The 10,151-nt window shown below is 53.8% G+C and overlaps 1 protein-coding gene across 8 annotated transcripts in view; it reads left to right on the forward strand.

The window, feature by feature from the left end:
- PHF12 (PHD finger protein 12) overlaps positions 1-8,900 on the forward strand; it is a 28,775-nt gene extending 19,875 nt beyond the window's left edge. For 4 of the 8 annotated variants that reach the window (XM_083715036.1, XM_083715041.1, XM_083715042.1 and 1 more), the window contains 10 exons: positions 366-498; positions 631-795; positions 1,071-1,232; positions 2,129-2,939; positions 3,336-3,464; positions 4,577-4,723; positions 5,958-6,056; positions 6,372-6,454; positions 6,600-6,738; positions 7,475-8,900. In XM_083715036.1, the coding sequence (XP_083571162.1) occupies positions 366-498; positions 631-795; positions 1,071-1,232; positions 2,129-2,939; positions 3,336-3,464; positions 4,577-4,723; positions 5,958-6,056; positions 6,372-6,454; positions 6,600-6,738; positions 7,475-7,851 (2,245 nt within the window). In that variant the 3' untranslated portion in view covers positions 7,852-8,900. The remainder of the gene's footprint in view (positions 1-365; positions 499-630; positions 796-1,070; positions 1,233-2,128; positions 2,940-3,335; positions 3,465-4,576; positions 4,724-5,957; positions 6,057-6,371; positions 6,455-6,599; positions 6,739-7,474) is intronic. The other 4 variants (XM_083715037.1, XM_083715043.1, XM_083715038.1 and 1 more) reach the window with 3 other exon arrangements.
- The last annotated feature ends 1,251 nt before the right edge of the window (positions 8,901-10,151 follow it).

A 10,151-nucleotide genomic window follows, 5' to 3' on the forward strand; every position in this document is an offset into this window, starting at 1 on the left:
CCACTTAAGGCGTTTGGAGGTCATGGGTTTGGATCATGGGCACATCCTTCTCCAGGGGACGTGCTTCTCAGGGGGGCAGGCACCTGCTTTGCATGCAGAAGACCCCAGGCTCAGTCTCCCTCCCGCTTCATCTTCAGTTTAAAGGGCAATGGGAGATAACCTCTTCCTGCCCAAGACCCTGGAGACCTGCTGACCCCAGTCGGAGTAGACCTGCCTTCCCTCACCTGGGTTTTTAGACTACAACCCCCCATCAGCCCCAGCCAGCACAGCCATACGATTCTGGGGCAGATGGAAGTTGTCGTCCGCCAGTTCCCTTTCTCTTCACTCCTCTGTGTAGTGATGGCGCTTTCCCCTCCCCCTTCCAGGAGTTGCCGCGTGGCCCCGCTCATCCAGTGCGACTACTGCCCACTGCTCTTCCACATGGACTGCCTGGAGCCCCCTCTCACGGCCATGCCCCTGGGCCGCTGGATGTGTCCAAACCACATTGAGCACGTGGTGGTAAGTTGGCCTTCCCCTCCGGGGCCTGCAGAGTCTCTCCCCTCCTGCTTTGCTCCCATGTTGCTGCTGCTGCTGCTGCTGCTGCTGCTGTGACCTGGGGGCGTTGTAATGAGCGCCTCCCCTCTCTTCCAGCTGAACCAGAAGAACATGACCCTGAGCAACCGGTGCCGAGTGTTTGACCGCTTCCAGGACACCATCTCCCAGCACGTGGTCAAGGTGGACTTCCTCAACCGGGTCCACAAGAAGCACCCCCCCAACCGCCGTGTGGTGCAGTCCATGAAGAGGAAGGGGCTGAAGGTCAGTGGGGAAGGGGCTATGTTTGTCTCTCTGAATGAAAGGGCTTGAGGGGAGGGTGGGCTGGCCTCTTCCTCCGGACTTCCAGGCGCCAGGCTCTTTCCTTGGTGAAGCTGCCTTGCGTGAGTCCACCAGGAGGTGGCAGCCTTGCCTGCGCAGAGGACGGCTTTTCCTCTTGAAGCTTGCAGGCCTTGGCTTGCTCTTTAACCAGGCTTGACCGAGAGGCAAGGCTGGGAAGGTTTAACTGCCCCTCCTCTCTCTCCGATGCCCTCCCTCAGGTTCCTGATGCCATCAAGTCCCAGTATCGGATCCCGCCCTCGCTGCTGGCCCCTGCGTCGATCAGAGACGGGGAGCTCATCTGCAACGGCGTCCCTGAGGAGCCCTCGCTGAAGCACCTTTGCAGCCCGGAGCACTTAGCCACCCAGTCAGAGCAGCAAGAGGTAAAGGCCCGGGGCAGATGCCTGTCTCCAGGAGGGGCTGCACTCCTGCCGAAGGAGGGTTCCCCCCCCCCAAGCTTCAAATTAGAGGGATGCTGCCTTCTGAGGCCAGCAGACTCTCAGCTTTGCTGCGCTTGGCCCTGGCTCTGCTGAGAGCAGCCCTGAGCACCTCCCCATCAGGTACCTTGTGGTGGTCTGTTAGGCATTCTCTCTTGCATGTTTAGATGTCTCCAAGCTGGCATCTGGGTTGGAAGCGGGGCAGATAACCTCTTTGGGAAACTAGTCTCGCATCCAAGCTGTGCAGCTAACAGATCTGTTGCGGATTCAGTCTTTTTCCCATGGCAAAGGTCTTTTGTTTCCCTCTGGAGCTGTGGGTTGGCCATCCTTCCAGTAGACAAAGGGGACCTAGCTGAATGCAAGCAGCCTGCTTGGAATACGCAGGACAGTTCCAGGATTCCCCATGGGGTCGTTGGCTCATCTTCCTTGCCTGCCTTAGACCTTAGGCTTGTGTGTTTGCTACAGGCATCTTGCCGCCTGCTGTGAGAACAGGGTCTTGACTCAGGAACCATTGGCCTGACCTGGCAGGGCCATTCTAATGTTCTTATGGAGAAGGCGGCTATCAATTGCTACTAGCCATGATGGCTATACTCTGCCTCCAGAGAGTCGGAGGCAACAATGCTTCTGAATAGCGGGTGCTGGAAGTTGTAGGAAGGGACAGTGCTGTTCTCGTGCTCGGGTCCTGCCTGTGGGTTTCCCTTTGGGGCATCTGGTTGGACAAGGATGGGCCACTAGCCATATCAGCAGGGCCATTGAGGTGTCTTTTTTTCAGGATCTCGTGTTGCACTCGTTGCAGACTTCCTCTCCTAAGTGTCTCACTCCGTATTCCTTTCTCCTTCCAGTGGCTGTGCAGCGTTGTCGCTCTGCAATGCAGCATATTGAGACACTTATCTGCCAAGCAGATACCCTCACTCTGGGACTCTGAGCAGGCGGACAAGGCGGACGTCAAGCCGGTGATCGTGGCCGATGGCTCCCTGGCCGGCCCTTACCAGGTGGCGGACAAAGCCAGCCTCCCTCCCCTCTATTCTGCGCCCTGCCCACCTGGCATTGCCCCTCAGAACTCCTTGGGGTCTTCCCTGCAGGAGGACACCCACTACCCCTCGTGTACGGACAGGCCCAAGAAAGTGTCTCCCTGCAGCGCGACGTCCAACGGCCCCAACGCCCCCACGGAGGTGAAAATCAACGGGCCACATTTATACAGTGACTCTGCTTCTGCCAACTTGACTGACTCCCCGAGGCTTGGGGGCCAGGGCAGCGGCGCCCTCCCAGGGTTGTCCCAGCGGCAGCAGCCATGGCCCCGGCCTGCCACCCCACCGGTAGCCTGCGGGCTCCTCAATCACATGGTGGCGGGGGCTGTCGTGAAGACGGAGAACGCGGTGGGGCTAATCTCGTGCACACACAGGGGCTCCGTGCCAACGGCAGGCATGCCGGCCTCCATCCCGAACTCTTGCGCCAGCCTGGAAGCTGCCAGCACTCTGCAGAGGAAGAACGTGCAGACGCAGGTTGGGCCTCTGCTGGCCTCGGACCTGGGGGCGATGGACTCTCCTCTCACTGCCACCCGGGCGCTCACCCCTCCCCAAGCGGCAGCGGTGGGTGACGGGGTCTCTGCCATCGGAGCTGCTCATGGCTTTTGCTCACCAGCACCGCCTCCAGGTGAGAGAGTGGGGGGGCTTCAGGGCAACCAGGGGTCTCTGGGAGCCCTGCCTTAAAAGGGGCAGCGGGAATGACTGAGTCCTGGGGGACGCCGTCGCTTTCATTTATTTTTATTCATAAAATTTATACACTGCCTGATGGTTAAAAACCAAAAACCTTCACTGCGGTTTGCAGAAATATAAAAATCTGAAATTATAAGAAAATTTAACAACAATAATTTAAAACTTCCGAAAAGCTAAAATAATAGACAAAAAGCAAAACTTCCATCAGCTTTCTGACAAATCCCACCCACCATTGAAGCCAATGTGTTTTGACTCTGCGCAGTATAAATTGATAAATAGTTGGGGGGGTGCCTGTGAATCCTGACCCAGCAGTTCTTTTTGCTCCTCCCTCTAGACGGTAAGGTCAGCCCGAGCACCTTATCCATAGGAAGTATCTTAACCACCCCCTCGTTGCTCCCTCCCAACTCTTCAGCCACGCTGGACCTCGCAAGTTCCCTGAAAGCATTAATGGACAGCAGCGGAGGTGAGTCCTTGCACAAAGGCATGTTGCTGCGCCACAAGGGGGGGAGGCAAGCAGGCAGGGAGGTCCTCTTGTTGGTCTTGGGGTAGCGACATCCGCAGATGTCCCCAGGGGGCCTCCTAACTCATCAGTGCTCCTCCTGCCAGTGTGATGTAGTGGTTAAGAGCAGTAGACTCGTAATCTGGTGAACTGGGTTCACTTCCCCGCCCCTCCACATGCAGCTGCTGGGTGACCTTGGGCCAGTCACACTTCTCTGAAGTCTCTCAGCCCCACTCACCTCACAGAGTGTTTGTTGTGGGGGGGAGGAAGGGAAAGGAGATTGTTAGCACCTTTGAGACTCCTGAAGGGGAGTGAAAGGCGGGATATCAAATCCAGACTCCTCTTCTTCTTCCTGCGTGGCCCTTTCGATTCTCTCTGACCAAGCTGCTGTGCCCCTGCCACCCTCTCGATGAAGGCATCTGCACCTGCTGGTGATGCCAGAGGTGCATTTAGTGTTGGGATACTGCCGGGGAGACGGGGGCATCAGGCAGGCCCCCAGCTGGCTCCAGACGATCACCAGTCTCCCGTGGAACAGCATCGGTCAGTTAGCGACACAAGCCTCAGATACGCTTTTGAGACCCGTGCATGCTCTGTCAGCAGAGTGTGTAAATCTCCACACAGCAGATGAGGCGGACAGAGGCAGGTATAAGCATTTATTCAGCATAGTTCAGGAACAAAGGAAAACATGTCTGCATCCCTTCGTCTCCAGCAAAACAGCAGTATAGCAAAACCAACATACAACGGAAGTTCCCAGCAGACAGTGCTGGGAGTAAACAGGCATGTGATACACAAACGTCATGCCTGTACCCTTTTAAGGTGGAATGGAACTATATCCTAACATTTAGATTGCCCGCCTGCCTCTTGCCTCCACCCCCAGGCCTGGAAAGCAGGACCGTGACCCAGCTGGACCCATGGTAAATGCTAGGTCTGCTTGTATTGTGTCTCTGTGGCCCTAGGCCTATCAGGAAAGCACCATAAGGAAGGGTGTCTTTCTCCTGACAATTCCACAAGGTTTAATTCTTTGATCCCCCAGGCACCTCACCTTGACAGCACTGTTTCTTCTTCTTTTATGTCAGCAGAGATTGAGATAAACATGCTGGATGAGAAACTGATCAAGTTCCTGGCCTTGCAAAGAATACATCAGCTGTTTGCTTCCAGGGTCCAGCCCTTTGCAGGCAACGCTGGTCCCCACCAGCCCAGTCCTGGGGGCAATCATGCAGAAGGTAGGCCTGTGCCCATGTTGACTCGGGCACTCTCTCCTCCTCTTCCTCTTCTCCTCCGCTGCTCTTGGGGGTACAACAGTCTTAAAATTATAAGTCGCCTTTCTGCTACACACTCCCCAATAGTTGAAATGCAGAAAAAGGGAGGGGGGCAAACAAGTGGCGGCGCCAGCAGTAGGAGAGGCAGGCTCCTTGGGAAGGGCCTGCACCAGAGGAAGAAAGCCCTGAGTTGTTCCTGCGGCACCAGAAAAGAAAGTTTCCTCTAGGCATTGGCAGAACGCAGAAGCATCATTGGCCTGATCATAGGAAGTTAGATGGTTGGTCCATTTCGCTCAGTATTGTTTGCATTCACTGGCGGCGGTTCTCAGGGTTTCAGCAGGGAACTCCCCCGGGACAACTCTGGGACCTTCTACAGCCTAAAACTAAAGATTCTAGTCCTCGTAGTTCTGAATAAAGGTTTGAAATAGGAACACAGGAAGCTGCCTTATACCGAATCATGTCGCTGGTCCCTCTAGTTCAGTATTGTCCACACTGGCAGCAGTGGCTCTCCAGACTTTCTGAGCGGACATTGCCGGTCCTTCCTGGAGATGTTGTCAGGGGTTGAACCCTGAGCAGGGGCCCAGCCACTGAGCTGCAGCCCTCCCCACCCCCCAATAATAATGGGGCAGATATGCCTTATGATGAAAAACCCTTTGCCCACCCCGCCTCTCAGCCAAGGGGAGATCATCTAGCCCTGCGTTGTTCACTCTGCCTGGCAACAGGTCTCCAAGGTCTCTGGGGGCCCCCTGCTGCCCTTTACCCAGGATTTGAACCTGGGACCTTCTTCCCACTGGCATTGGGAACACAGATGCCTTCTCGCTGCCTCGCTTTCGGTGACACGCCTGCTCAGGTGCTGACCCAGGCCCTGCGATGCTTTGTTCAAGAAGCATTGGCCGAAAGATATGCCTGTGTGGGATGGGGAGTGAGAAGGCAAATGACAACCTTCACCCTGCCTCTCCTCTTCCTCTGGTTATGGGCCTCAAGGCAAAATGAAAAATGGCAAGAACATGGCTGGTGGATGTTTTTTTTTTTTTTTTTTTTGAGGGAGGTGCATGGGTGTGTTCAAATCCAGGGGGCTTCTTGCCTCTTGGCAGTGCTCGATCTTGAGACCTCCTGTCAGGGATTCTTTAGCTGTGAATCCCTTAGGGGATCCCTTCCAACTCTACAATTCAATGAATTCCGTCTTTCTGTCTTCCAGGGCAGAGGAAGGAGGTGCAGGCCCGAGCCGTCTTCTACCCTCTGCTGGGGATGGGCAGTGCGGTGAACATGTGCTACAGGACCCTCTACATTGGGACAGGCAAGGGCTAACTCACTGGGGGACTAGCTCGCCTCCCGCCAAGGGAGGGGAGCAGCTACATGTGTGCTCAGCAGCCTCCTGGCTGCCCAATTGGCTGGGGAAGCGGGGTCCGCTTGCAAGTTGCTGCAGCTGCTCTCACCGGAAGCTAGTAACTGGGGTGGTGGGGGAACCCTGAGCCTTCTGGGAGTGGGTGTGCTTTCATCTCAACTTCTGCCGTGGTCCTTTCCTGCTTCCTGTGGCTTTTGGTGGAGGTTTGGCTGCACCCGAGCCGCCGATGCTCAAGAGAGTTTCTGTCTCCCTCCTTCCTTTGCGCAGGAGCTGACATGGACGTGTGCCTTACAAACTACGGTCACTGCAACTACGTCTCGGGCAAGCACGCCTGCATCTTCTACGACGAGGTGAGTGCTGCAGCCCGGGAGAGTGGCTTGATTTGGAGGCAGGTATATTTGGAGAGAGAAAGAGAGGAAGCAGTCTTCTGGGCATCCTTGCCACCAACACTTCCTGTCCAGGGTGTGACTCTGTCTCCCTTTCCCTCTACCCCAGAACACCAAGCACTATGAGCTGCTCAACTATAGCGAGCACGGCACAACGGTGGACAATGTCCTGTATTCCTGCGACTTCTCCGAGAAGACGGCGCTCGTCCCGGCCAGCAGCATGGTTGCCAAAGTACAGAGTGTGATCAGTAAGTTTTCAGCCTCCTGAGCACCAGAGACAAAGCAACTCTGCGTGCGTTTCTCTCTCTGTTTTACACAAGCATTGCTTCTAGTCCAGGCTTCCTCAACCTCGGCCCTCCAGATGTTTTGGGGACTACAATTCCCATCATCCCTGACCACTGGTCCTGCTAGCTAGGGATCATGGGAGTTGTAGGCCAGAAGCATCTGAAGGGCCGAGGTTGAGGAAGAAGAGTTTGGATTTTATATCCTGTTTTATCACTACCCGAAGGAGTCTCTTAGCGGCTAACATTCTCCTTCCCCTTCCTTCCCCACAACAAATACTCTGTGAGGTGAGTGTGGCTGAGAGACTTCAGAGAAGGGTGTGACTAGCCCAAGGTCACCCAGCAGCCACATGTGGAGGAGCAGGGAAGCGAACCCAGTTCACCAGATTACGAGTCTACCGCTCTTAACCACTGCACCACACTGGCTCTAGTCCTTAGATGGCTGCACTGGTGTGAGTGTATGGACATTGCTCTGCTTAAAAATCAGAAGCCAGAGGGATGGTTAAATCAGATATTGAGCAGTGAGGGGGATGGGATGTTCAGCCCCTTTTTGAAGCAAGGCGCCCGGGATTGCGCCCAGGATTCCGAAGGCGATCACACCACATGTTTGTGCAACGGCATTATGGCCCCGGCAGTTTTATTTTCAGTCTCCCCCACGCCCCTTTCCACCTTTTCCCACTGTGCCTCTCTTCCTGTATTCCAGAGCGACACAAGAGCCGAAAGCAGCAGCAGCAGCTGCAGCAGCCGCTCCCTGAGGAGGAGCAGCCCCCAAGCGAAGAGGCAGCGGTGATGCGTTCCCAGGCCCAGGGCCCGTCCCCCAAGCCCTGCAACTGCAAAGCCAGCAGCTCCAGCCTCATTGGGGGCAGCGGGGCCGGCTGGGAAGGGACGGCCCTCCTGCACCACGGCAGCTACATCAAGCTGGGCTGCCTGCAGTTCGTCTTCAGCATCACAGAGTTTGCGACCAAACAGCCCAGGGGAGGAGATGCCGCCGCGGCCTTAGCACAAGAGAGGGACTTGGAGGAGAAGCTGTCCCCAAAGGCCCAGCAGGTCCCTGTGCTTCGCTCAAATTCAGTGCCCTAAGAGGAGGCAGCGACCGAGGGAGGGAGGGGTTGGACAAGGAACAATAAATCCTCCCTCCCAAGATCGAGAGATTCTCTCACAGACACATTGTGCACAGGATTCCCTTTGATGTACACGAACCATGTCTTGTCCGGATTCCCAACCCTCAACGTGGGCCACAGACTGTTGACGCCCTTTGCATGAGATGAAGAACTTTTAATTTTTATTATTAATATTATTATTATTATTATTGTTTGCTCAAGTTTTTAGGGGCATTTGCACATATATTTGTACTATACATTTCATTTAAAAAAAGAAAAGGAAAGGAATTAACTGCAGCATGTTGGGAGGCCGTGCTGGGGCAGAGCCGGCGAGAGGGGGCCGGGAGGGGAGGGGGTCGTTGACATTGCCCCCCAGGCAAGCCTGCTCCCCTTTGCAGTTGTAAAATAATCCCAAAAAAACCTGTTCTATTTTGTGCCAGTGACAATAGTTTTTATATTAAAGAGAAAAAGAGAAATACAGTTTTCATACAGCAAAAATCTATTCAATTATCATTGTTTTATTTAATGTAAAGGTGCGCTATCGTCCTGCCAGATTTATTTTCTTTCCCCCCCCCCTTTCCAACCTCCTGTGCCCCCCCCTTCTCTCCCCCTTCCTGCTGCAGTTGCAATTCTGCGTATTGTATGTGTGGCAGGAAGCGAGTTCCGATTTCCTGCCGCCCACCCTGTTTCGTTCCCGCCCCCCTTTTAGATGATGGAGAAGTATTTGGGGTTCTGTGTAAATACATCCACTGACAGCGTTTTTATCTCCCCCGCCACCCCCACTGTGTTTTTTAAGCTGTGTACGTGTGGGTTATGACGTTTTTCCTCCAGTTGTCTTAATTGTAGCAAAGCGTTTCTTTGTCGTAAGCCTCCTTTTCCCCTCCCTTTTGTTCCAGAAACTTCCCTCCCACCCACCCCCACCCCCCGCAGCTAAGTTCTGATGTACAGAAGTAAATTGCTATGTTTTAGGCTTTACGGAAACTTTTTTCCTCTCTCCTGTATTCTGTATATAAAACAAAAACTATGGCACTCGTCGCTGTCTGCCTGTCTCTGGAAATTCCCTGCCATCAGCAAGAAAAGTTCTGTCAGCTTTTGGGGGTTCCTGTAGGCAAATGTCCCTGTGGGGGGGGTTTCCTTCCTCCTCCCCCCCACCCCCGGGTCACAAGGTGGGTCTCCTTTTGCGCCTGCACTGTCAGATGGAAGCCAACCGCTTCTCCTTCACCGTGTGAAGATTCAGCCAAAAGTGGGATCTGAGGACTGTCTCTCTATTCCTGGTTGTGCACAGGGTGCCAACTTAGGGTGCCCCTTCCCTCCTCCCCCCTCCCCACAACAGGGTATATACTTGTAGGGCATTGTGGAACAAAAACAGCACCTCTGGCACCCAGAGGCTATATTGGGGGGGTTATGGGGGGGAGAGAACATTATTCCCGCTGGTTGGCCTCGACTCACTCCATCCTGGAGGTGAGATCTGCTGAGTTCTTTAAAATGTTTTTAATGCTTGGGGGGTTTTTTTGGATCTGGAAAAAATTCTTAACCTTTTTTTTTTTTTTTTTGTATAAAACGGAAAAGATTTCATGACTGTTCCAATGGCATTAAGTCTGTATTAATAAACTCACATACTACTATTTAAAAATCATGGGGCTGTGCCAAGCCGTGCCAATTCTTCCTATCTTCCCCCTAAGAACTCATGCTTTTCATGGAGCAGACGGCTGGTTCAGTCTGTGGCCTTCCCAAAGCTGCCGGCAGGGATGGGGAACATCTGCTGCTCTCCACATGTCGCTGGATTCGTTCCCGGAAGAAGAAGCGTGCTGGATCAGGCCAATGGCCCATCTAGGCCAGCATCCTGTTCTCACAGTGGCCAAGATGCCCCAATGGAAAGCCCTCCTCCATGATTTTGTCTAATCCAGCAACCTGTGGAGACCACAGTCTTCACCCTGCCCTGGAGAATCGCAGCCTCTTAAGCCCACCAGCTGAGAACAGGAGTCAAATTCTACAGAAGGTTCCTGCATTTGTTGGTCAGCTGAACTTTCTCTGTTAGCCAGCCGCCTGTTCATTTTTCAGCGGAAATCGGTTAAATAACTTTCCTCTCTCCACCCTCACCAATAACATCTTCAATTCCAGCATTCCCTGTTGAGTTGAGATGCTCTGCTTATCTAAGGGGCGTCTAGATTGCCGCAGCCAGCCTCAGTCACTATCACTGTATATTTAACTGCATTTATAATACTGCTTTGATCATTCATAACTTCTAATCAAGTTTAACCTTGGATCACACAATGTCCC

This window comes from Podarcis gaigeae, assembly GCF_964106915.1.
Source record: "Podarcis gaigeae genome assembly, chromosome: 15".
Taxonomy (NCBI): Eukaryota; Metazoa; Chordata; class Lepidosauria; order Squamata; family Lacertidae; genus Podarcis; species Podarcis gaigeae.